Raw genomic sequence first — 27,431 nt, 5'->3', positions numbered from 1 at the left:
CAGCTGGCTTTGATTTTACTGCCGTACATACCCTGTTTTAGAATGTCTTCTCCTGATTGCTATTTGATGGATATGTTGAGTGATTTGTTCAATGAAAAAAAAGGAATGGTTAAATAGTCTTTTGAGACAACAGATGACATGAGTAGGGTCATGTTGTAGTTGTTTTGTCCTAGTTTCACTCTGCATTCTTGCATCTTTCTGTTAGATACTTAGATGTTAAAATAAACCAGCCTAAGATGCCTCTTTTTCTTTCTCCTCAGCTTCCAGTAAGAAGTGTAAAAGCCCGCCCTAAGAAGAAAGCTGCTGGCTCTCTTGCTTCTGGCGAGTCATCCTAAGGCGACCTCCCCCTCCCCAGCACCTGTCTCTGTCCTGGGATTTGCCTTTCACTTTTATGGGGAAACTCTCCAAAGGAAGGGAGCTGAGATTCTTGTACATAACAGATACTGCTTTATAGAGCTCATTCCAAGGCAAGGGGGAGGCTGGGATTCAGAAAGCAGAGTAGAGGATACAAATCCTCAGGAATTTTCTCCTTTTCATCTCTCTGTTGGAGGGAATGCTGATATGTCTGTACATAGCCAGTTGCTTTGGAATTCCCACTGTATAACCCTAGTTGAGAATTCTTTGCTGGAAGAACTGACTAGGGTTAGAGACATCCATTGCACAGAAGCTGGAAAAATACTAGACACTGGAGTTCCACAGGGTGGGTGGCTCCCTAAAATATCTTATCTTGCTCTGGGTATTCTTCTGCAGCTGTGTGTTGTTAAGAAGTGCCCACCATGAGGCATATTCCTTAAGAATGGACCATACCTGATGTGTCCATCCCCTTTGAGAAAGTGACTGAAGTGATGTATGCTGAGTGCTTTTGAACATAAAGGATTGGCTCATGGGAGGTATATGCTAGATTCCCATTACTCATACTGGAAGATGAAGAGATTGGTTTTTATTTTATTTTTTCTGGAAGGTGAAGGGAGATAACTGGAAAAATTAATAAAGGAAATGTGCTATTACATGCACATTATATGATGGAGTAGGTAGGAGTTACTGTTGAGAAGGAAAGTTTGGCATCTTTAAGATTTTGGCTCTTTTTGAAGCTGCTCGAATTTTATTTCAGGTTCTAATGCTCACTTTGACTCCTATGAGAGCATCAGAATGAGGTGAGTCCCATGCAGTCCCATGGCAAGCGTACTCGCTTTGCCATTTAGTGGTTGAACTCATGTCATTTTGTTGCTTGTTACTGCAGTCAAATTCTTTTATTCTAGCAGATGACTGGGGAAAATCTGTCTCAAAATAGTCTGTGGTCATACTTAAGAATTTCAGAAGCCCTCACCTCTCAGCTTTAGGAGATTCAATCCTCAAGACATGAGAACTGAAACAGTTGATTTATTAACAGCTGAGTTCCGCTAACTTCAGGATTTCATGGGGGATAAAAAGCAGGGACTAGGGCACAGTAATGTGATTAATCAGTACTCTCGCTTTATCCTGCTGCAGCCCTTGCACAAATTTTCTGTCTGATATTTGCCGTGTTTATCAGTGTCCTGAGACTTGAGCAATATTTAACACTTGGGACAGAAAACTACAAGGAATGTAGAATATGTACTGTGGGAGTGAAATTGCAGTGCTGCAGAGAAAATTTGCATCATGCCAAGCCCTACTGATCTCTTGAACATTGTTGTTAAGGGGAGATCCCCTGTACACATGCCAGCTGAGTCAATGAAAATTTATGATATTTATGAGTAGGGTTCTTGTTGTCAAGATCTATAATGAAGGTGCACCATTATAGATGTGTGTCTGAATGAATGGTCTTAATTTTCACTGAAATTAGTTATCAAAGGAACCTGATTCCTACATGCAGGTGTTTGTGTCCCACATCTTTAGCTGTCACATCTCTGAAATGACAGTGAATTCTTCACAGAGCCCAGTATTTTGCTGTTGACAAGGTATAGAAGCAGTTCTGCAGCTAATGCTCCACAAGTATTTCTGTCCCAGAGAACAGCCTTTCAAAAGTTTATAAAGTTGAGGATTAGGATTGAATTTTTTGTTTCCCATTGTCTTGGTGGCAAATTGTTTGCTGTTGAATTGACCGGTTATTTCAGGAAGCCAGTTAAGTTGGGTTTACTACTGTTTGTAGCTTTTAAAAATTTAAGTCTTTACAGACCATTTTAGAAACTTGCATCTTGTCAGAAGTATTTGTTCTAAATTATCTATAAGGCCTTATCCAGAAACCAGTAGAAAATCCTTGATTTGGTTCTGAGTTTCACAAAAAAAACCCAATTATTTTGTTCTTTTTTAGTTTATTAGCAAACTTCATATTCATGTCTTACTAGCACATGCAAATGTATGTCCTGAAGCAGGAATACTTTCTGTTTCCAAAGGAAATTCCTCTCTCCAGACAAAAGATAAAAATCTTTCATGATTATGTGGAAGATCCAGTTGTGAGGAATTGTTGTCCTAGACTTTACTGTACTGACTAAGAGAACCATTATTCTCTATATACCAAGTATGTCTATGACTGTGTTTCTTGATTTTTTTTTTTTTTTAACTGAAATTTTGCAAAGCAAATTATTTATGTAAATCATTGTGAGGGACTTGATTTGGAAGCCAAGTCTCCCCTTGTGCTGATCTTCTTGCCCTTTCCTCGTGCATGCATTGTGGTAGTCTGTGATTACTAGGTTTCCACAGAGTGACTTTCCAGAATCTTCTCCAGAATCCATTTATTTGTAGTGGCTTTTCTGCTTTGAAGCACAGGAAGAATTTCTGAAGATTCGGTTCTGGCATTCGGATTTATCTTTGTCTTCCTGAGTTAGGTCCTGTGCTAAGTAGCTTTTACTTAGCATTGATGCTTGATGTCATTAGCTTGCGGGTAAATATGGGTCAATTTTACTCTGAGTTTTTTTTACATGGGGGAATTGGCTTTTAGTTGCAAGAGTGAGTCTGCGGTAGAGTGAAAGACTATTATATAGTGTGTGATGATGATGTCAAGCTGATGTGAAGCTGATGATGCCAAGCAGCAGAACTTACCCAGAGCAAGAACAGTGTCTCAGCATAGATACTGTTTTCTTCTTCTAGTACACATGTAACTGCTAGATTGTGCTTTGCTTGATCAAAGCCACTGCAGATCTACCACCACCCACGTGACCTCTTAGTGAGTTTCTAGATATAGTTCTGCATTGGATGGCACTGTCTTGCATAGAAATTCTCTTGTTAATGAGAACGCTGAATGTGCTGTTTTGATAAAATGCTTTTATCAGCTGCTGTTCGGTATTTTCAGCAGGAAATGCTGGAATGTAGTTTCTCTTCAGTATCATCTGTGGGCTTCATTGTGCAATTAAGCGACTGGTTAAATCTTCACCTAGCAGTAGAACCTGTTGTGTTCAGTAAATGTTTAGAACCTTTTCCTAATATGCCTGGCCACAGAGAGAAATGCAGTAAAAGAAAATGATACTTGAAGGTAGGGGCTGAAGAGGATGGTATGTGTGTGTCAAACTTTGTGTGCCTAAAAGTTATCCTAAAATACCTGTACCATGAGATACAAAATTGAAGCCATGACTGCCTTTTGAAAAGAAATGTTCTACTTTCATGCTTTCTAGTAGTACGAGTCAGTGTTCTGCTGTTGGAAAAGAAAATAGCGAAATGTGGTTTCTTGTCTGAGAAATGTAATGATTTGTTGCAGAAAAGGGAAAAATGTTTTCTTGTTTGGCAGTAATCCTCCGTGGTGGGTAAGAACAACTGTCAGGTTTTAAACCTTTACACTTTACCTAAACATCTTTATTACTTACTTTTTAAAATTGAGTTTGTGATTCTCCAGCTTTACATTTCTGGGACTGATTCCTTTTAAACTAGAATAATCTTCTTGGTAGGTAGAACGTATACATAGAGAGGGGTGCTGGTGTTCTTAAAATTGTGAAGCTTGTTCTGGGGAAGTGTCACCTTTCCTCATTTCAGTGAATTGATTTCTGTTCATTGTGGTTTTGCAGTGCTGGGCTTTCTTTTATACATCCCTCTTGGAAGTACGACTCCCTCACAATATAGTTCCTTGAAAAGCAAGATTTCTAGAGAGCCACAACATTCCAGAAATGGTTATTTACCCTGTGCCATCTTAATCAGTAGGAAATTTAGTGCCTTAAGAGGAAAGTAAGATATCTGTGGAGAACTCTGCTGGTTCTCTGATCTACGCATAGCATTGTATTAAGGAGGCTCACAAGTTAACTGTGAAGAGTCATTGTATGCTTGAGAGCAGCTGTTGAATTGAGCTGATTTTTCCTTTCTGTCTTCCAAAGTTGCATATAACACCGGCAAGTGTGGATTATTCCCTAAGAGAGAAATCTAGGGAAAAAAATTGTATTCTTATCATGCATTCTAATGGGAACACTGTATTGTCACATTACTGCTTGCTGAGGAGACGCTGAATGACATCTCTGTGTAACTGGTCTGTACTGTAGCTTTTCTTGCTTTAGCCACTAGGAATTTGTAATGTGCTATCTGGCTGAAGCATCTTGTGGTGCTGCTTTCTGAGTTGTCTTGCAAAGTCCGATATGTGAAAAAACAAGAAAGTATTCTGAAGTTACATGAGCTTGTAGAACCATAGCGGTGTTAAGAGTTGGAAGGGACCTCTGGGGGTCATGTGGTTCAACCTCACGACTCAGGGCCACCCACTGCCAGTTCCCGTGTACTTTTTCTGTTCTGGAACCTACTGAGTTTAATGTTTAAGAGCTGATAATATGTGCAGAAATGCATATGCTGTATGGAAATGCGCTTTAGTGTTACCGAGGAGAATTGTTTTCTGGTCACCTTTCATCTGGAATATGGCACTGTTGCAAGACACTATGAACATAACTCATGTTCCTTATAGGTATTGTTAAAAAGCCTAGAGGCCTCAAAAAAGATCTTAAGAGGTATGCAGAGTAAGTTGTGAAAACAGCTGGCTTTAACAGTAAATTGAGACAGTAACTGCATAGCAGCTAAGAACCTGTCTTGTGAGAATTAGAGTAAAAATTGAGCTGTGTATAGTACAGAGTTGTCCAGTAAATACTGCTAACTTCCTGAGCCTTGAGCAACACTTAAACTGTGCATTCTACAAATAAGAGCTTGATTTCTTTTTTGAGCCTGATTTCTCTCTTAGAGTCAATCTGTCTCCCTTTCTCCCTCCCTCCTCCCTTTCCTTCTACCCCTCGCCTTCTAAACTGGGCTTGAGCTTCAAACTTTCATCCCTTCAGAACAATAAAGTTTGACTTTTAGCTCAGCAAGCAACTGATCTGCAGGAAGGACCAGGTGAATACCAAGTATCTCTCATCACTTCATAGATGTGTTATGCTGGAGAAGCACTAGCAGGAAGCTTCAGAGGATATGTTTGCCTGGGAAATTCGACCCTCTGCCCCTTGCCAAAGCCTGCGTTTTTGGATGAACCAGATGCTGGACTTAGCTATGCTCATACATACAGCTATCTGTAGAATCCCAAAATTCAGTGTCAGAATTTCCAGTGCTCTGCTTCTGATGAGAACGGGAAATAAAATAATATGAAGCAAAAAGAAACAGTGGCAAATTGGTGGGGGGTTTTTCGGCAACTTCGCAGGTAAATTTAGGTCATTGCTGTTTATATGCCTATAATCTTTGCCTAAAGGCCCTTGCAAGCAATCTGTTGCTTTCTTGCTGTTTCTGAGCTTCTATTCTTCTGTGAATTGGTTATGTTTTTGATGTTTACTCTTTTTAAGCAAGGGGTGGCTTCCATTTTACTGACTGTGGAGACAGGAAATGTACTGTATTAGAGCTGTAATTTAGCCTTTTTTCGTTATTCAAACCTATGACCTAGATTAATACACGTAATTTGTACAACAAGGCCTAAGGCTGGATTCGCAGGTGGAATCTGAGCATCTGTTGCAAAGAGCATAGGTTGATATATTTCCCTTTTCTTGCAGTGCATTCTGGCTGAAACGTGCTTACTGCAGACCCTTTGGACAAGGGCATTCTGTCTGCATTTAGCCAGATAACGTTAGAAGTAACATTTATGGGAATACTGCAAAAATAAGTGAACACTGAAGGAGCAAAAGCTCAAGTCTTCTGTAATATACTACTGTCTGAGACCATGTAAAACACTAAAGCTTTTCTGGCAGCAGTGGGAATACATTGCTGTACTGACTTACAAAGGTAGGGAATTCAATCATGGTCTTTGTAGCAAGTTTGGAAGGAAAGTAAGTCTAGATGGCAAGCATATAAATTTTACATACCAGGGAACTAAGTTTTTATCACAAGTAATGCGTATTAACTTACCAAAAAGAAAGAAGTAAAAAAAATTTGGTGACTATAAAATGGAGAGAAATTATCCTGATCATCAAACCTAGTACTGAATATAGACCTTCTGTGTTCATGCTGCTGCCTTACTTGGGAAAGCACTGAGTTAATGGACTCCTCATTTCTGGCTCTTCTGTTAGATTATTTCTCAAATGTTGTGAATGCCACGTAGAGATAAATGGAATTTTAATTTTGGCATTCAATCATGAATTCAAGTCTAAATTCAGGCATGCTGAGCTTTGTCTGGGACAGTGTTGGCTGAATGACAGCCCAGTAAGAAAGTGGGGAAAGCTGAGACAGATCTAACCAGGTAAAGACGATTGAAGGATCTTACATGAAGTCCAGAAATTAGAGATGCTTGGGTTCGACTCAGCATTTTAATGTCAAAGTTCCCATTAACACAGTGCTGATCTAAAGGCAGTATGGCACAAGGACGGCTGTGAATTCCTTTTTGTCCACCAGAGGGTATAAGCATAACATAAGATCACTGAACATGAGCGAGCAGACACGTCTGATAACGGTTAGTTCAATTATGACAGTTGAACAGCAATATTTCCTGTGTATGAAGGTCCTCCTTGGGATGAGGGGGAAAACAAGCTGGGGCTCTAATGGAGAAATATGAAATAATACTGCTGTTAACCTCTGACTGAAAAGTCTATTTAAGCTTTCTGGGCATTCTAATTGAGCTACTATCCAGTGAGGCTTGCTGAGACAATAGTGTTACAGAATAACTGTCCTCACTTTTTTGTTGTTGTAGTTGTACATTCAAACCATTTTCTAGCTGCAGGAAGCAGCTGTGAAAACAGCAATGTTTGTGATTCCCCCTTTGCCCCACTGCTTTTGCACTTAACCAATTGCTGGGTGTTGCTCTACTTTATACTCTGAATTTTAGTAGTATTTCCTGGTAAGGATGAGTATTTTCTTTCAGTTGGATCTATTTTCTATGAAAAGAGAAGCAATTTTAATCTAAAAATACAGATGTATCTAATGTTACTATGGTAATTTGTGACCATGGCAACAGAGAGTTAGCATTCTGAAGCACAGACAGATTTGGTTGGTTTTTTGGTTGGTTGTTTCGTTTTGGTTTTTTAAAGTCAACGACCTAATTAATGATGCACACATTTCAGGAAAAGAACCTGACTTTTTGTATTTGTTAACCGTACAAGATCATATGGGTCCAAGGGATTTTGATATTCTTACATAGAAAAGTTGATCAAGTGCAGACTGAACGAGCAGACTGTGCAGTGGAGAAAAAACTGGCTTAATGGCCAGGCCCAAGGGGGAAGATCAGTCCCAGAAAGTCTAATCAGAGGCCAGCAGCTAGCAGCATACCCCAGGGCTAGACCTATTGTCTTCATTAATGTTGGGGCAGAGCATGCCCTCAGCAAGTTTCCTGGCAATGCAGAACAGAGGAGTGGCTGAGTCTCCAGAAGGTTATGCAGGAAGCAGCAAGAGGAACATAGGTTATTTTACCTTCACTTTGAAAATACATGGAAATCCTAGTAGGAACATAATGAAACAGTAAGAGATTCTTCCCAATGTTGAGAAAATCTTTTATTTGCAACAGCAGAGATGGAGACTTGCAGACTGCAGGAGGATCCAGGACATACCAGGAGGTTTCTGTAGGAAAGAGGAATAGAATCTAGAATAGTCCTGGGGATTCTTCAGTGTCAGACTGCGGGGGGGAAAAAACCAAGAAGAATAAAATATATTCAATATGTTTCTATTTTTCCATCATATGATCAGAATTAGGTAAACCAACGCAGTGCTTTTGGGCAGGTGCTAAATTTCAAGAATGAGTTGTGGATTGCCCTGACATGCCCCATCCCAAGAGCGTGTACTGCGTTGTATGAAATATTTAGTAATGATTTAAAGAGTTATAAGAAATTAACTTATTACTGAGGGAGGCAGGAATGTGCTTTTGTGGCTAAGCCTTGTATTTAGTGTATTTATCTCTGCCAGTATAGAGATAATGTAAAGGCTCTTTGCTGTCAACACTCAATGTTGGTTTTATAGGAAGTATGTGGATATAAGTTTTGCCAAAGCCAAGCCACAGATTTTTCCAAGCTTTTTGTTTTTCCTAGGCTCTGTTGGGGAATCTAGAAACTGAATGGAAATTATAACATTGCTGCTATCACTTGCTTATTTGGGGCAATGAATATATTGAATTAAGTAGAATTAAGCAGCATTTAACAGCTTCATCTTTGTAAAAGCCACCTGTTGTGACTATTCTCTATTTACCACAAGAATGCAGTAACTGATGCATGGAGCCATTATAGTGCAGGAAGGCTATTACCTCCGAAAAGGGAAAGCAGAGAAAAGGCCAACCCAAACGGGGAGTACGTTCAGCTAGTGCAGTCTCCTGTCTCTGGTACTGCTCAGTCTATTTGATGACCAGAGGGCAGTCTGGAATTAAACACACATTGGAAAATGCCTTGTCATGACACTGTCACCTTTTTACCCGTGTGCTGAAGCACGGTGGTGTTAAATGACTGGGTTAATGGAGTTTTCCTGGGAGGGAGAGTTGTTTGGATTCTGTCACTAATTTTTTGTAGTCATTAGGTTTGGTTACTTGCTGTAGTATAATGACTTGAATGCACAAAACTTAAATCTTGTGTTGTGCTTGCTTTAATACCTGGACTCTTCCTAGGTGTCTTTTAACATTCTCTTTTTTGAAGAACCTATTTTAAAGGGCCCATTGCTTATCTTCCATTTCTACCCAGAGTATAATATAAATGGTTTTATCAATGCAGATGTGCTCTCATTCCATAGGGTGGCAACTAATCCTTATTTCTCTTCTCAATTATTTTGACATTTCCACTAGAAGTAGCTTTCCTGGAAAAGTTCCCTTCTGAGGCATCAGGGTCATAAACACGGAAAGACAGCCCTTCTATTGGGGTTAAAAAGCATTTGGAAAAGCTCATTATATTCAGGCTGTGTCAACTTGCTGAAGATTGATGATGAGACCAAAAAGGCATCATCTAAGGACTAAATTTTGAACACTGCTTCTTGCTACTGTCTCATGCGTGTCTCTCTGGTAAGTGGTGCTCCAAGCACAACTGATCACAAGTATATGATGGCACCTCTAAAGAAAAAGTTGTTGTGATAAGGTTGAGTTATTGATGTGGGTGGGTGTCACCCCAAGACAGTGGGGCAGAAAGGTTCTGGAGGTTATTTATTCACTTTCTATTTCCACTTTATTTTGACAGATAAGTGTCTCTGATAATTTGAATTTAAATCTACATGTGTCATTAGAATAGGCTTATAGATTTATGACTTGCAGGTATGGCTTTTTGTTCTTTGCTGTTGAGTTTACATACCTTTCTCCCACCTCATGCTCCAGTTTCTTGCTACTGATGCCTGTGAATATTATTTTTTAAATGCTGTTTTGTTATCTTCTCAAATTGTGCTCCTAAATAATTTTAGTTTATCTTCATGTCTTATGTATTTAGTCTTCTGCCTTTCCCCTTCTCCATTGTTGAATGAATAAAGATACGAAAATGAATACAGAGTCCTGCTATTTCTGCTATGTAAAAATAAGGCAAATTTTGAGAATCTGGTTTCTCCTGGCATTGTTTCCTCACTTAAATGTTGCCTGTCAGGTTGTGTCCACTTCCCAGCTGTTAACTGAGGACTTGGATTCATATCACAAGTGTATTTGTTGGGTGGCCTTTTTGTTTCTGCAGAATAAAATACTGTTGCTGTTAAGCATTTGGGAGACCTGCCTGAATTGTAATTGCAAATAACTTTTGGGGAGGATGGAGGTTGGAAAACATTCATATGTGCAAAGCTAGAGAATGGTGAATATCTGTTTCTGGGTCCATGTGCAGAAGCATAAATGTTTAGTCGGTACTACATAGCTATTATACCTAGGCATGAAATATTAGAGTGGTCAAAAAATAACTTATTGTCTTGCAGGGCAGGTAGCAAGAACTCAGCTGGGAAACCTGTGGTACAGACAACAGGTGGAGGGTGTGTGAAATTACAAGTTAAAAATGGGCTGTGAGAAGAATTTTCTGTAGCCATCACCAACAGCTGGCCCTCCATAGACCCAGCTAGTGGGTAAAGTGGGTAGCTGAGAGCTAGCAGTTGTAGTGGCTGGGATAAGAGAGGAAGTCAGCTAGCAGGGTTTTAGTGTTTTGGATAACATAAGTCTGAAGCTGATGAACTGTGGCCTCTAGCTGGAACTTCACAACAGTAGTCATGGACTGAGTCTGTTTGAATTGAGTTGAAATCCTTTTTGAATTTGAAATTCAGCCTAGCTTTTTTTTTTCCCTCCCCAAAGTAGACTCTTGTGTAGGTGGAGCCTTTCTCTTTTTACCCCTTTGCTGTCAGTTTTTCCTGCCAATGCTGTGAATCAAAGAATCATACCTTGGATTGAGTTGAAAGGACCCTTAAAGACCCTTAGTAGTCCCAACCCCTACTGCCAGCTTTCCATCTCTGTGGATGTCCTCATGAAGGAAGCAGATTTTCTTCTAGTTTCAGCCAGCTCAGATTGGTCATTCCTAAACACAGCAGTTGAAAGTCAAAATGTTCATATAATAAATAGAAAGTGTTTGCCTATACTTCTGGGCATATGCAAAAATTATGTGGTCATTTTCCTCTTTTTATATGTCTGTGACATTTCATATCCCCACTTGATCCAACAGCAGTTGACCTGGGCAGAATGATTACAGGAGCAGTTAATGAGCTGCCCTGGGTTTGGATTTTGAGTTTGCCTGTTTATTAGAATCATTGGCAACTCTTGAGGCTGAGCCTCTTCTTCTCCTGGGCTAGCAGGCTTCAGTGGAAATTACCACGGAATTTGTGAGTTGCTAGCCCTAAACAGTTTTTTCCTTATCTTTCATGAAACTGAAGCAACGAACAAATTTCATCAACTTGATCGCACAGAAATCTTACTTGCATATTCCTTTAGCTTGAGCATTACTATGCACCTTAAAATTTTAGCATAGTTTCTTTTCCTAACTGCAGAAAAAAATAATCAAACATGGGAGATATATTTCATGCTGCTTTTGAAAATGCAGCTTCTGCTTTCTAATGAGTTACCTAATACATTGTGCAGTGAAATTTCCATCCTTCCCCTTGTAATTGCACACAAACCCATTATTTTTAGTTTTGCTTGACAGGTTGGTAAAATGAAGTCATTTGAGAAGGGAGGAGGGCTGAACTTTTGTAGAAATTCCAAGCAGTTCTGCGCTGAATCATCAGTCCCAAGAGCACAGACATTCCATAGAAATGTCAGACAGTCCTTCTGGCATATTAATGAGGAAGCAGCAATGAATTTTCAGTCATGCTGATTTTAGAGTTCTTGTTCAGCTTCCAATAAAAATTCTTAGCATTCGATAATAGAACAATTTAAGAAAACCCAAAATCAAGATAAGGATACAGTCCAGATTTGGGCTATTTCAGTCATGGCGTAGGAGGGGAACCTTGCTTCTAGCGATGTGTTCGTGTGTTATTACAATCACACTTCTTTCCTCAGCTTTTACAATCAAGACGAAGAAAACCCTGTAAGTCTGCCATTATTCTAACTACTATGAGACTTGTCCTATCGGAAGATTGTGAATTTTAGCTTACTGTGTACTTAAGCATTGGTTTATCTTTCAATACTCTGAAGTAAATTTTGCCTTCAGATTTTCTTTGAAGCAAGACTTGTGCTTTATTTTGGAATTTTTGTCACCTTGACAACGTTGATCAACCTTGAGAAATAAAAGGTAAAAAATATATGTTCAGGAACAATAATTTGCTGAAGAGGTAGGGCAGGAGATTAGGTAGTTAAAATGTCTGTGACATTTTTTTGTCAAAGGATTTAATGTTTATTGAATGCAATGCAAAAAAACTGTTCATGTACCACTGAAGTTGGATATCTAAAAATAAAAGGAAGTGCAAATGGGAATGTTAACAGAGTGAGTGCAATATAGGCACATTGTATTTCCTCCTATTTAAGAAGTACAAGAGGAAGTGTTGTCAAATTCTTGTATTCTATAAGAATTAATTCCTTGGGGTTCCTTGGTCTGGGAATAAGAAAAAGTGAATTGACCTGTTTTCATTGCAAGAGCCAAAGGTTTGTCTCCCATAAACAAGTCTATAACACTGTAATTGCTGGCTTGTGGAATTCATTGTCACGACATGTCTAAAATTAATGGGTTTATTAGATTTCAATTCAAGTATTTGATTTGTTTCATAGCATACATGGTAACTGAAAATACTATAGTAAATGATAAAGCAAAAAAAATCCAAGAAAACTACAACTACTGCTCTTCCCTCCCTTCTTTACTCACCTGCAAATTACAGGAATTCTAGAAGCAACATTATCTGGACTGGGCTACAGACCAGGTCCAGTGTGCGTGTAGTACTCTATGGATGCATTGCTGCATATTTGTACTCTATATAACACAGCATTTCATAGAATTGTTAGGGTTGAAACGGACATTTCAAGATCGTCTAGCTCCAAGCCCCTCCATCCAGTGCACCCTCCACTAGACCAGTCCAACCTGGCCTTGAATGCTTCCAGGAATGGGGCAGCCACGGCTTCTCTGGGCACCCTGTGCCAGGGCCTAGCCACCCTCACAGGAAAGCATTTTCTCCTAATATCCAATTCTAAACCTACTTTCTTTCAGTTTAAAACTTTTGCCCCTTGTCCTGTCCCTACCAGCCCTGGTAAAAAGTCTCTCTTGTCCTTATCCCCCTTTATATATTGAAAGGCCACAATAAGGTCTCCACAGAGCCTTCTCCAGGCCAGACCATGTCATTGTCTCAGCTTTTCTTCATAGGAGAGGTGTTCCAGATCTCACGTGATTTTCATGGCTTCCTCTGGACCTGCTTGGAAAGGTCCCTGTCAGTCACGTGCTGGGCACTGCAGAGATGGAACCTGCTCCTTAGGCCTGTCATGATCCTACTTAGAAAGGATCAGCTTTTGTGTCATCCACAAACTTGCTATGGGTGCACTCAATTCTATTTTCGATGTTATTAATAAACATGTTGAAGTCCGTCAGTCCCAGTATGATCTTCTGAGGGTCACTACTTGTTACTGTTCTCCATTTGGGGATAGAGCCATTGACTGTAACTCTTTGGACATGGCCAACCAGCCCGTTACTTATCCTTTGAATAGTCCATCTATCAAAACTATATTTCTCCAATTTAGAGACAGATGGATAGAACCCTTTCAACAGTATCAAGCAAGGGCACATGCATTAAAATTGCCCCACCAGTAACAGTAGAATGACTGTTTTCTGAAGACTGTTGCAGAGAGGAGGGTAATGTTTTCTATCCCATGGACACCCAGGAACCACAAATAGCAGTGTTAACACTAAGGTGAGTCAGAAATATCAGTGTAAATATTCAAGATGGTTTTGATACAGTATAGATACAGCTAGCCTGTAATATGCTGCAAACCCTTCTTGCCTGAGATGACACCAGCTTGCTAATCAAAAGCATGGGAGAGACTCATTCTGTAGCAAGATTATTCCATAATGGCAAAGCACCTTGAATATTCTTTCCACCAGCTTTGCAATTGCTGTTGTCAAGGACAGGATTACCTAGGCTTAATTTACAAAAAAACCAAACAAAATTCAAATATTGAGTCAAAAATTAAATTCTTTGTTTATTTGCTTTTTAAGCTGCATAGCTACAGTTTTGTTATTGCTTTGATGTCTGGATCTCTGGATTTTTGGGTTTTGGCTTGGCCCTTTAGCTACGGAAGAAACTGAAGCTGAGTCAAAGAATAATGAATGCTAATAGAAGAGACATTCTAGTTACCTGTTTTTCAGGTAACTTGCTATGTAGGACTTAAAGAAAGTGCAAAGCTGCTCTGTTTTTATTTATGGCTTACTAGAAGATAAGTAAAAAAAAATCTATTACTAAAATCTGATATCAAATGTAAGATTGAACGAGACCCAACAGTTAAGAGAAAGTAGTTGGGTTTTTTCTTCATTTCTTTTCATGTATACTAGAAAAATTGCCCTTTTTGTTAGTAATTAGGCCTTGCAATTTACTTTATTTTTCTTAGAGTATAAAATGTTCAAATTTAAGTACCTCTTTTTAACATTGACACTTAGTGTGGGCTTTAGCTCTTTGAACATAAGTAACTATAACGATCTCTTTCTACTAAAAAGATGTCTGTTTACTTGGTGTTTTGAGTATGTTTTTGAATTCCAAAATTAATTCGGAATTCTCAGGGCAAATATAATCAAACCATTTGTCCATACTGTGATTTGCATATATAATATGAAATATTTAACTGCAAGATCATATTAATCTAATAATGCACTGGGTAATATAATAAGTCCTCTATGCTATGGAAAAGTATAGACATGAACTCTTTCTGTACATCTTAAAAGCTGAGCAGTAGGCAACAATAGCCACATCATTATATATTGGACACAGATGTTGTATCTGTTCTTTTCTGAAGGTTACCCAAAACCTTCAAGAGTAACATGCTATCCAAGAGTAATACGTTGCTAGCTGAAGAGACAAAGTTTATATGTTAATAGCTTAGAATTCATTTCATTCAACCATACTGAATGAAGAGTGAAACATATCTGGTTAGCAAGAAACAGCTTTTGGGATTATTTAGTATGTTAATTTTTTGTAAAATAAAATACCTGAAGAATTTAGAATATGCTAGAACCAGAAGATAATTATTACCTCTGGAAACCAGCAATAACATTTAGAACTGCTGCAGGTTCAAATCTAACTCAAGGCAGCTGTGCTCGAAAGTAGTTATTACCTGGTGTGTTGATCTAAAAAGTGAGCTAGAGCTAACTGACCAAGTATTTATGTTGCCAAGCGCAAATATGCAAAGACAGATATATTTTAAAGATGTGCAAGAAAAAAATAGAAAATAAATGTCAGTTAAATGTCACATATGATCGCATATATAATTGAATACATGAAAACACTGCTAAAGGTACTTCTACATTTTCCTAAAAGACAGGAAAACTTTTCCATTGCCCGTGAATCTGTGGCATTGTTTTCATTAATTATATTCTTGTACTTCATTTTTTCTTTTATATACATCAGCTGAATCTTCACTAGGCAAAACTTTGCCAGTCTGAAAATAGCAGTATAGGAGGAACTGAAAGGACAAGGCAGGGCCTGACTGCTTCCCTGTAGTAGGAAGGGAGAAATGTCCTGAATTTCCATAGTTTACCTTCATAGACTCCTAGAAATGGCATGGATTGGAAGGGACCTTGAAGATCATCTCATTCCCACCCCTGCCATGGGCAAGGACACCTTCCACTAGACCAGGCTGCCACAAGCCACATCCAACCTGGCCTTGAACACTTCCAGGGATGGGGCAGCCCCAGCTTCTCTGGGCAATCTGTGCCAGCACCATTTCTTCATAATATCCAATCTAAACCTAGTCTCTTTCAGTGTGAAGCCATTCCCCCTTGTCCTGTCACTCTAGGCCCTTGTAAGTACTCTGTCTCCACCTTTCTTCTAGGTTCCCTTCAGGTACAGGAAGACCACAATTAGGCCATCCTGAAGCTTCTCTTTTCTAGGCTGAACAAACCCAGTTCTCTTAGCTGTAGTTGCTGAGTATCAATGCACTTCTATATCCTGAGAACTCTGTTCAAATATTTTTCTCAACAAGGAGGCTGAAATGGAAGCTGCTCATTTTCAGCTGATTTTTCTTGTTAATGATCACAGGGGTTTTTTTAATGATCACAGTTTATTCTGTGAAAGGATGGATTGGAGTACACTTTTCAGTCTTATGAGAGAGGGAAAATACTAGTACCTATATTCTGAAACACTCATTTATTTATGAAGGAAATCTGAGAATTTACTTCAAACTTGACAAGTGTAATTGTATTACTGGTGTTATCCCTAACAAAACTATTATAAGAAACCGGAGTGGACCTGTTCTGGACTTCCTTCTCTAAAGGGCTGCACTATTTCCTGCATTAGTGAAAACTTCCATTCCCCAAAAATAGTTCTCTGTGAAAATGTTCTCCCCTCCTTCCCCATCTCCAATGCATTAAGTTGCCCTTCAGGAGCTTTAAAAAAAAAAAAACAAACAACAAAACAAAAACAACAACAACAACAACAAAAGAACCCAACAGAAATACTGTGCTTCATAGGCTGGAAAAATTAGGTTTTCTCACTTCAGTGACTTTTGTGGAAACATGTAGTGGATAGAACATGTTTACAAGTTGAATAAAATCAGTAGCACTCTTCTTGAGGTCCCAAAGAATCTTTCTGAACCACGTGCAAAGAAGAGTAGATGTTTAATTCTTCAGAAAAGAAGGATTAATGTGAGACTGATAAATGCCTGCAAAAGTAACATTTCATTTGCTAAAGCGAGGAGTGGCGGAAAGAGAATAACATTGAGACTTAGGTTTTAGCTGCTAGATTAGTGGCTGAGGAATCATTGGTTCTCCTGTCCCTTTTCGGATGTTGTTCCCTTTGGTGTAGCAAATGCCATTTCCACCTACACCATTGCAAATATAGAGATAAACAAGCTGAGGTAGGGGGCAGGGAGCTGCCTGCAGTGGTATGGAGATAATCTTAAATAGCTTTGTAGAACTACTATGCTATACCTTGCTTCACCAAAACATTTCCAAGCAAAAGCAAACAATTGACCAGAGTATATGGGTAGTGGTAGAAGCTGTTGTAAAGAAGCAAAATTGAAAGCTTGAAGAGGCAAAATGGGAGGAGGCAAGTTGAAGCATGAAGATTGTCTGTAAAAGAGCTGAAGGGCAGAAGGAACTTCACTGCCAACATCTAACCCACTAGACAAATGCAGGTAAATAGAGCATCTGAATAGCACCAAAATTTGAACTAGTGCATACCTTTTTGAGAAACACAACATTTTATTTTCTTAAGGACAGCAAAGAAAGGCAAATAAACATAGAAAAGATTTCTATGCAAGCACTGTAATTGCATATGGGAAAAAAACCAAACAGAATGCTCAGTGTAGTATATAGTAGCTATAAGAGTTATCTTATTAACATTTCAGATTTTAAGGTATTGGTTTGAAATTTCTGTAATAATGGAATAGGGTTGTCCTTTTGTGCTTCTTAAGGCCCTTATATAAAAAAGATTTATTAAGTGGCCCTTTGACCAGAAATATACAGAATTTCTATTTTCTGTCATTCCTACTGCAAGCTTTAAACCCTTTCCAAAAAAACCTCAGGACACAATCGCTGAATTGCTTTAGTTATGTGGTCTAGCCAGCCGAGGTTTGTATCTCTGATGGTACCAAGTCATTCACAGGTAGATGATTGCAAGGAATGTTAATTGTCTTGACCTGGTGAACAGTGCTTCTGTTTACTAGTTACCTAGATTTAATTCAGATTATGCTGTAAAGGAGCAGTGACGGGACAGGAGAATAGTCTCTTTAAATTAAATCCAGGATGAAGCATGTTGCTAACCAGACGTAGTACTTAATGTTTTCTGCATCTGCTCAATGTATGTCTCCATGGTATTTCACGACAGTTCCATGGGTTAGCTATTGTACAAAAATACATTTCCTTTTTGCTTCATGGTGATCCTTCTCTTGTATTCTGAGAAATTATGTATTTAGCTCTCCGTTGGTTTGGGGGTTTTTTAATAGTTATGTTGCATCCTTCTTGTTCCTTTTGTAAAAGCAAGAACTTCAATATTTTTGAGAATTTTTCTGTACTTTATTGAGCTTTACCTTTGTAAAAACTGACAAATCAAGACTCCTTAACCTATCTAATTGTCGGCCGTGACTTTCCAATAGTGGATGATGATAATATATAACAAACAAAGCAAGCACGGTGTGATTTTTCTTTCTCCTGCTCCCACTGTCCAATATAGTATTAGGTGATTCCTGAAACAGAGGCTGCTTTTCGACATTGTAATTAATAGCCAGGAATGGATCCATTTATGTAGTCCGTTTTGTAGCTGTTCATATTTATGGCCTGTACAGCATCAGTCAGCACTGGGTTCCATTGTATATTACTACAGAAAAGTACTTGCTTGTTTGTTCTAGACTTTCTGCCTCATTGCTTCATTGTGTTCATCCTTTCATCCTAAGCTCCCACCAAATTGTATTTGCCAGCTTCATCTTCTTTTAAGGTTCTTTTTAAGATCTTAGTAGCCTGAACTGAGTGAAGAGAGACAGGCAAAAGAGGTTGTATAAGAAATTTGTACTGGTTTTGTCAGTAATTTCTTAAGAGTAAAACGACTTGTATTCTTACTGCCTCTGAACATAAAGCAGGTGTTTTCACTGAAGTGTTACTTTATCCCAGTTCTTTAGGTTCACAGCTCTTGATGGTCTTTGTTGATGTGATGAGAAGGAGGCAAGAAATGAGTTGCTGTTTTTACAGTGGGTGAAGAGAAACACAGAGACAGGCTACCTTTGCTATGGGTGGGATGTAGGTGCGTGCCTAGTAATTTCTCCCTGGACTTCTCTCTGAAAGTCTACATCTGGCTAGCATCTTTGACAGCATTTGAATCTCTAGATGCCTAAAGAGTCTGATTGCAGGGAAATTGCAGCCTGAGATTGAGGAGTGATTAACCACAGATAGAGTCCTCAGTCTTGGCGGTGAGTAACAATACAACGAAGCATGTGATTTGTAAGTCCAGCTAGAAGGGGAAATTATTTTCTTTAAGAATACTGGAGTCCTTGTACTTCAGTACTCTTTCACTGGTCTATGGTATTTCTTCATCCTCCTAACTATTTATCTAACATGTCTTGAGTTGCCACCAAGTCAGTTCAAAATGTTACTTTCACTTTTCCCCTGCCTACATTTACCATTCAGAGAAAACAGTGGCATTTAGCTATGTCCACAAATCCCAAACTGTTCTGTAATAAGTACATGCAGCTTTTGCAGCATCTGGAATTAACAGTTTAAGACCCATTGCTTATAGACTGTCAGCATTGGAGATGTAACAGAGCAACACAGCATAACTTCTTTGATCTAATCCAAAGACTTTATGCTCAGTCTGTGATAACATCCTTGCCATCTCTCCTGTGCTAACATTCTTTCAGTGGGCCTTCAGTGGTCATTTGTGGGAGGTTCTATGTCTCAATAGTGGAAACAAAAGATGGAGGACAATTGTGTGAAGGATACCAGTTAACATAAGAAATTGGCCTTTCCTGGCTCACATGTAAAATACAGAAAACTCCAAACAAAACTTCTCCCCTGGGTACAGGACACTAAACATCAGTTCAAGCAGCATCCCTGGCATTTAATGAGATCTGGTTCCTCGGATAATAGCAAGATCCTTTGCTGATATGATGTAGTTGTCATGGTTACAAAAGGACCAGCTGCTAAATACAAAGTATCAGAAAGATGAAAATGGAGGAAATCAATGTCCAAACAGAAAAGATTGCAGAGCAGATAAGATGATTTGGAGATCAGGAAAAAATAAAGGGAATGGGGACAGCAACTAGGGAATTCAACAGGAAATAAGAGAAAAGAAAGTTCAAAGGTAGATGTATCAGAGATGTATGATCCAGGAGCAGACCTTGAAGAAACTTGACATGCTTACGTTTGTAATTAATGAAAAGCATTCAAAGAGAAGTCTGGAAACAATATTCCATAGCAAAGGTCCCTTTTGGCTTATTCTCTTTGGAACTTTGCACATTATATCTTAGGAAAGAATGTACTGTGGAAGACAAAGTTGTGTTCTGATACTGAAGCATGGACAGTGAATTTTTCCCCCAAGATAATACAGCTAGTGGCATAGGTGAAAAATAGAGGTAAGTATATCATGTTGGACATGAGATTTGCGTAGAGAATTCCTGTATGCCCTCTCCTGTTGTTGATGTTTTGGGCAAGTTTCATTTGAAAGTTGTAGGTCTCCAAGGTGTAGCCTCTATGTTCTCTGCCCTAGTTTTGAGGCGGTAAACATTTGGATGGCTTTTTTTTTTTTTTTTAAAGTTGGTGAAAGCTAATTGAGCCTTTTGTTCTGGTGAAAAGAGTATCTGAGATAATAAAGTGAGCCTCATAGCTGGATATGAATTAGTATCACAGTGATTCCCTGAGCAAGTGTGTTGGGATCTTCAATTAATTCCTGTAGCAAGATGGGAAATCAGGTTTCCATGGATACTGAGCCAGCAGCAGCACTGACACTCACAGCAATTGCAAGCTTAGTTTCCCTAAAGCTTGCTTCCGAAGGAGGCTTCGCCCCCTTGCCCCCGCTGCTCTGTATTCTGTATTTTCAAATAAAAACAGATGGACATTTGAGGAATAGTTAGACAAAAACTACTGTCCCCTTACCTAGAAAATTGTGTCTAAGAAATGCAAGTGATTTGCATCATTTTAATCTACAATTAGGAATAAAAAAAAACTATTAAAACTAGAGGAGGAGAAAGGCTGTAGCCTATTGAGCTTTTGACAGTCACTGAGGATGACAGCAAGGCCTCTGTAAGGACAGATTTATAACCAAGGACACAGTAAGAGCAGAGTACCTTTTTTAGTGCAGGGCTGTAGGTGGTTTCAACATAGCTGTTCACCCAGGTGATTGCAGCTATGTGTATATTAGCACTCATGAAAGAAATCTGGAAGAAAAAAGTGTCCAATTAGAAATACAATATGGAAACCCCAAATTATAGTTATTACTCAGAAGCTCACTGCCAGACATATTGATAGATGGTGTACTCGCATTAAAAACATGTAAGATAAGTGAGAGGAAGAAAGATATTTACAGTTATGTGCATTTTTGAGTCCCTTTTGATTCAAAGTAACACCTAGCACTGTATTTTTATTTGCCGTGGGATACAAATTTGAGGAAGTTCACCACCTTATTTACACCATGTAGTAGTCCACCAAATACAGAATGAACACTGATAACATCCATGAAGAAAGGCATTATAACTAGGAATGTCTTCAATACCTGCTCTGATCTGATCTCCTCCTCAAGAAATCCCTAAAACATATTCTTGCTGATTGTAATTTAAACTTCCATTAACCTCTTACACTGACTTATTTAAAATGATATTTATAGATCCTGGCCAGCTCCATCGGCAAACGTGTCAAAACAAAAGCCATAATTTGTTTTGGGAAGAGCCAAATATTAGGAAAAAATTGCTATTTTTTGGAATTTAAAGAGTTTATTCTCTAAGTGACCAACTTGATCTCTTAGGAAATGCATCCATGATCTTTAAATGGATTAAAAATTTATTCTTTTTCTTAATTTTTTAGATATTACAGAAAAGACATAGTACTTGAGTACAGTCCATTTTTAGCTGAGTCATGCACTTGGCACAGCTCACTGGCTGTCCACACTTCAGAGTTGTTAGCTTGCTCCTTGGAGTGTTCAGTTCAGGTGTATCAAGTATCCCAGGGACTGGTCTCGGTAACGTTCTGGGCAAATCTGCCTTGTTTTCCTTCAAAGGGAGAAGAGATGGCAGAGACGGAAGAAACGTGTTTGCTTACCAAGTGCCATGTCACTTCCTCTCCACAGAAAAGAGGAGCCTTGGGCTGCTGTGGAGAAATGCTGAAAGACAAAGCTCAGAAATTAATCAGAAAGCTCAGAAGTTAGCCTAGCTGTACCCAGTCCATCTGATATCTGAGGACTAATGGCAGTGCAAGGGGGGTTGTTTTCTTCCGAATTTCCTCCTCTAACGGAACACCTAGTATATTTGCAAAGTGACTGTGATTGTTGCAGTCACTGCATGGTGTCCTGCAGTTGGCTGCTGCCCTTTGCTGCCACAGTCTGAGTAGGTAAAGATCTGTCTTTGAATTGTTCATATCCTTTGACTATGGTTTGTCAATTAAAAAAAAAAACATATATATATATGCTGTGGTGTATGTATGTGTGTGTATGATTACACCTACACACTTGAACACATGCTAGCACAAGATAGGAAGCTGAATAACGTAAAAGAAAAGATACCTGCGTAAAATTACAAGCAAGTGGTCATTTTCAAATGCAAGTGCACGTGCTGAGGGCATTGCTGTTGTGAGCGGGAAGCCAGTTGCCTCTGCAGAAGGATGTACTCTGACTTGGTTACTGGAAAATGACATCTAAGAACGGAACTTCAATCTTCTGAATTCTTGTTACAGGCTGGAGAGAATGTGAGATAGATTGCTGTAATAACACAGTCTTGTATTGTGTTACTTTCTATCCAGTGCTGCAGCAGGAGTGGGAAAAAACCAAATTCATGGGGTTTGAGAACTGGAAGACAAACTTTCAAGACAATAAACTACTATCCTTGCTATAACATATTGAGTACACAGCAAGCACTTTGGTTTTGTTTCTTTGTGAGCTATCATACAAGAGGGAGAGTACGCTGCATATATATTTCAGGTTAAGCAGAAAGGCAGTATAGTTAAGAGTTCATAGGTATTTCCATGATGAATTTTCTGGTTTTTTTGCTGTCTAACTCCCAAACCTTTTGTTGTCAGGCTGGTTTGCCTCTGTGGTTTTGTGATATCTTGTAAATAAACACAACTTGTAGCACTCTCTGTGCTCTCAGAGTTGTTGTGCTTGTTCTCAAGGTTGGGTTATGTAACACTACTTGCAGTATGTGTTCCCTGTACTGTGCTAGGAACATACAAGTAAATTGCTCTTTGAAAACATTCTTCTTTCTGTCACTAGCACCAGTTCAACTTCCCCTACAGAATTCAAGGCCTACATCAGAGGCTACAGTTTCATCTAGGCAGTAGCTGTTAATGATGAAGTGCTGGGGTGCAGAAGCCTACACCATCCATCTAACTGAGCTAATTTAAAAGGGCTCAGATTCAAAGCAGAACTTCCTATCCATCAGTCTATCAGTCTTCCTGAAAATCAGACTCCTCTTCCATTAAAGCTTATGAGGAATTTAATTGTCACATGCCTTGGTGTTAGTTGTCCTACCCTGACACAGAAAACAAATCCCAAGAAATGGCACCAAAGCTCTTCCTTCATTTCTCATTCTCTTGATTTTACATCCCTGACATTGCATTCAGTTAATCTTTATACACGAATATGAGCTGCACAATAAAGTTTACTTATCTGATGCAAGTCCTTGATAAAGATCTCTGGCCACTGGTATACGTAGTGTCTGATTATAGAATCCTAAGAGTCTGTCCAACCTGGCTTTGAAATCCATGTAGTTTTGTGGGGTTTTTTTGTTGTTGTTTGTGGATGCTAAAAGGCAGGAGCAGAGAAATTTTCCAGCTCTGTAGTTTGTGAAGTTTTTCCTTTCTCATGCTTTAGCTGAGAAACAGAGAAATCCAGCTTCTCACAGCTTCTCTGTGAGAGCTTTCGTTCTCATGAGGACTGGATGGATAACAGTTTGTAAGAATGTAAACTATTTCTACACCTGCTATTGTTGTCAGAACACTAGAATTGTTTACAGTCTTGTGAGAATAATATTTGGAAATGGGTGTCTTACTGCTCAGCCTATCACCTTGAGAGGTGGTGAGTGAATAAGCCAATCATGTAATTTCTTTATTGCGAACTACACTATAAAAGAGGAGAAATTCATTAAATGAGGTCTTAGCTCTGCTTTGGCCATATCATCTGACCTGCCTATGTCGTGATTTCGCCGTTACTGGGGATAACAGCGACAGTTGTTGGTTTTGTTTGTTTGTTTGTTTGGGTTTTTTGTACTTTACTGTTTTTTCCTCACTAAGTCAAACTACAAAGAAACTACTGCATTAGTTCAGAAAGTAACTGTAATATCTATGAAAGTTGTTTATAGTCCTATGGAGAAATAAAATCCCTATGGACATTCCAGACACAAGGAAACTATGTTTGTGGATAAAGTGAAAAGTGCATCTAATTGAAACAAAATTAATGTTAGAACTCCAGGCAAGTTACAAAGACAAAGTTGGCTAACTTTTCTTGCTTTCAGAGTTGAACTTAGTTAATTCAGTGCCAACAGTAACAGTGATGTTTTTACTTTTAGTCACAGTACAAGTTGGAAAGACCTGGAAGTAAGCTCATCGTGAAAGCAGCAGTTAACAAAAAGTAACTGAGAGATAAAGCTGTAATCGTGTGAAAACATAGTTCATAAAGGCACAGTGATTCTTTTATTGGCACAATAGCACAACAGATTAGTATGAATGAAAACACGGTGAAAAATTAAACATTGAAAGTTATGCTGAGGCTGACTATAAAATAGTTTGTACCAGCCTCTACTAAGAAAGCAAGCAAAACAAAAACAAGGATTCATCTCAGGTAATTTTTTACTTTGGAGCTTAGTACCCCATTCTCTCTTCTCGTTCCCAGACCCCATAGCATTCTGTGCTCTGTGTCTTTGGAACAGGATTCCTCTCACTGAAATGTATTGAGAGACAACAAATACATTTGATAATGACGGACTTTTAAGGAGACCCAGTGTATCACGCATGTTTATTCATTAGACAATCACAATCAAAGCTGTTAAATTTTCAAATAAAATTGTGACTGATCCAATGGCAGTGTCTTACATTTTCTGTGCTTTCACTAGGAGCATAAAGGGAAGTGTTAAATGTATTAAAATACTGCCATTTTGGAAAGACAATTCAAATACTGGTCTATTCTTTGTAGCAAATTCTTTGGACATTCAAATCGTACTACCTAGAAAAAAACCCAAATGTCTGGCTAGGTGAACTGAGCAGATCTTGGATCTCAGTAGTGAAAATACAATACCTTCAATATAATCCCTACATACCTAATGTTGTATTCAGAAAAAGAAAATAGAACACAGAAGAGGAGTTCGGAAAACTCATAACAACAGGCAATTTCCTAGCTCAGCGCACAGGCTGTAAGTCATCCACAGCCTCTCCCGTACTTCCCTGAAGCCAGCAAGCCTCACCGGAATGGTGCAATGTTGCAAAATAGTCTTTATTACTATAACTTATGTACAGTTCAAGCTAGTTACGCTGCTCCGTCTGCAACTCTAAAGCAGGTCTCTTGTTTTCTCTTATATGAATTGATAAATTAGAATTACATTGATAAAAATGAAGGTAGTTGAAAAGAAAACTAGGAATAGATTTTTCCATCTGTGATTCTAGATTTTGAAAAAACCCCAAATTTGTCTGAATTATGCATTTCAGTATCTGTAAAGGAATATTGGGCCTAACATACAGAGTGTATGAATGAAATTCTCTGTGAATCAGGCACTTCTTTCTGATCTTGAAAAGGAATAGAATAAAAAAAGAGGGCAAGGAAGATGCAATGTCAGTAAGATGTTCAGAAGCCAAAACAAACTACAGTGTTTGTAGAAAAAGTCAAGCTCTGGTACTCATCCCTTTCTAACAGAGCTCCAAACTGTGACATGCTGATGAAAATCAGACTAGTTGTAATCATTATGTATGGGACATCACAAAACCTGCAGCAGGTATCTGTTAAAAAAGGAAAAGCTCCGAATCACATTTTCAAAAGAAAGGTTTGGCCTGGTGCACTGAAAACTAGTACGATTTCTCTCCATAAAGAGTAAGTACCAAAGAACAGATGTGTATTAGCTGCCGTTGGGTAATAGGAGCTGCAAATAAGCAGAAGCTTTCCACGTTTTTCCTGGAGGCATTGTGTTGCTACAGCCCATCACTGATTTCAAGGTGGAAGTGCATCAGTGTGGGAGGTACTGCATGGTGTTACTGACAAGGCACGGTCCTAAATATAGCAGCTCAGTTAAAAGCCGTACACACGGCACAAGTCTAAATAGCCTATAAAAGTGGGCAGACAGAGCCCTGCCGTTATATTCGCAACTGGAACACAAATCACAAAGGCGGTAAGAGCCTTAGTGGTTTATACAGCTGCCTTCCTACGGCAAAAAAAGGCTGCCTGGCATAAAGCGGTACGTGGCCCGGCTCGGCGCCAGGATTTCCGCGGGGAAGAGCCTGCTCTGCAACCGACCGCGAGCGGCGCTGCGGAACTTGCCCGGAGGCGGGCGGTACCCCGACCGAGCGGGGCCAGACCTGAAGAGGAGCCAAGTCGCCTGCCGTTATACTCCGTCTCTGCGGCAGAGGGAGCGCCGTCCGCGGCAGAACTGCGGCAGACGGCGGCGAGCCGGCCCCCCGGCAAGTCCCGCGCCGCACCCGACCATGGGGCGACCGTGCGCCGCGGAGCTTCACGCCCGGTCACCGGCATCGGGCCCACCGAAACACTGGGCTGCAGGCGACAGCTCCGCTCCCGCCCCCGAAGCCCCGCACAGTGCGGAGAAGCCCTCGCCGCGATGACCGCGCACGCGCACTGCGGCCGCACTGCGTCGCCGGTGCCGTCTGGCCCGGTGCCAGGGAAGCCCCGCGCGCCGGCAGCGGGGCTGCCCGGGCGGGGCGGGGCGGCGGCCGCGTCGAGCGACTACTTATAGCACGAGAGGCTCCCCCGGCCTGGGGAGTGTTCTTTCGCGGCTCCTCGGCGTGGTGTTGCGCCGAGCAGAAGGCCGAGGGCTCTATGCGGAGCCGGTGTAGGGCGCAGCCATCGCTTGCGGGGAGGGCAGGAAAGAGCTGTAGCTGTGTCAAGGGACAATCCTAAGGGCGCGAGAGCAGAGTCCCGAGCGCTGTCACTTTTCATCGCGCTGAAGTCAGTGGTGGCTGCGGCCATGTAGTACCTGGGGCTCTCTGTTTATCAGCGCCCCGTTTTTCGCTACGTCAAGGACGCGCACGGAGCCGGGGTCTGCCCCGGTCTGGCGCTACGGACATACCTCCGCCGCTCTCGTCGGGAGCGTGCGGAGCAGGGCGATCCCGGCAGGCCGCTGGAATCCCGGAGATTCCCCATTTCCGGGAGCGGGCAGCTCCTGCCTTGGGCACGCTGCCAGCACCCAGAAAACTCCTCCACATCGAGGCTGCCGAGGGCGCGGCGCCGCTGACCGTGAGCTGCCGGCGCTTGGCTCCTCCGCGGAGACGGAGGGGAGGCGAGTAGTGCGAGCTGAGCAAACGGGGTGGGGTCGAGGGGGAGCTCTGCCCGCAAAAACACGGCGGCGACCCCGGGGTCTGCCGGGCGCTCCCCGAGGCTCCTGTGCCACCTGCCCGAGCAGCAGCTCCGCTCTTCCACGGCCCAGGGCTTCCGCGCGCTCCTGCTGCCTGGGGGGGGGCGGGCGCGCGCGCGCCCGGCTGCAGCCTGGCTCTGCGCGCCCCCCGCAACCCGGGGCCGGAATCGCCATATAAGGAGCGGGAAGCCTCCGCCGGAATCGAGACTTATAAGGTTGTTTCCTAATATGGAAAGTACGGCGGGGGCTTCCGGCGGGCTGGCCGGGGCCGGCGGGGGCCGGGGACCCCATCTCCCGGGACCGGCGATGCTGCGGCAGCGCTGCGGCGGCG

General features: G+C 40.6%; 1 protein-coding gene and 1 long non-coding RNA gene across 6 annotated transcripts in view; one reads left to right on the top strand and one right to left on the bottom strand.

Moving 5' to 3' along the window:
• REEP2 (receptor accessory protein 2) overlaps nucleotides 1-9,790 on the top strand; it is a 20,307-nt gene extending 10,517 nt beyond the window's left edge. For 3 of the 4 annotated variants that reach the window (XM_048319928.1, XM_048319931.1, XM_048319930.1), the window contains 2 exons: nucleotides 261-321; nucleotides 1,112-9,790. In XM_048319928.1, the coding sequence (XP_048175885.1) occupies nucleotides 261-321; nucleotides 1,112-1,158 (108 nt within the window). In that variant the 3' untranslated portion in view covers nucleotides 1,159-9,790. Of the gene's footprint in view, nucleotides 1-260 lie in introns of all 4 variants that reach the window. The other variant, XM_048319929.1, reaches the window with a different exon arrangement.
• LOC125333742 lies at nucleotides 7,821-27,431 on the bottom strand. Of its 2 annotated transcripts, XR_007206957.1 has the most exons (3): nucleotides 20,672-27,419; nucleotides 11,863-11,984; nucleotides 7,821-10,790 (listed from the first exon to the last, which is right to left on the bottom strand). It is a non-coding gene; the product is annotated as an uncharacterized LOC125333742 (long non-coding RNA). The 2 variants fall into 2 exon arrangements; XR_007206956.1 differs by having other exon boundaries at nucleotides 7,821-11,984; nucleotides 20,672-27,431.

Source organism: Corvus hawaiiensis, chromosome 15 (genome assembly GCF_020740725.1).
Source record: "Corvus hawaiiensis isolate bCorHaw1 chromosome 15, bCorHaw1.pri.cur, whole genome shotgun sequence".
Lineage (NCBI taxonomy): Eukaryota > Metazoa > Chordata > Aves > Passeriformes > Corvidae > Corvus > Corvus hawaiiensis.
The sequence above is the reverse complement of the archived record's forward strand: the minus strand, read 5'-3'. Positions and strand labels throughout refer to the sequence as shown.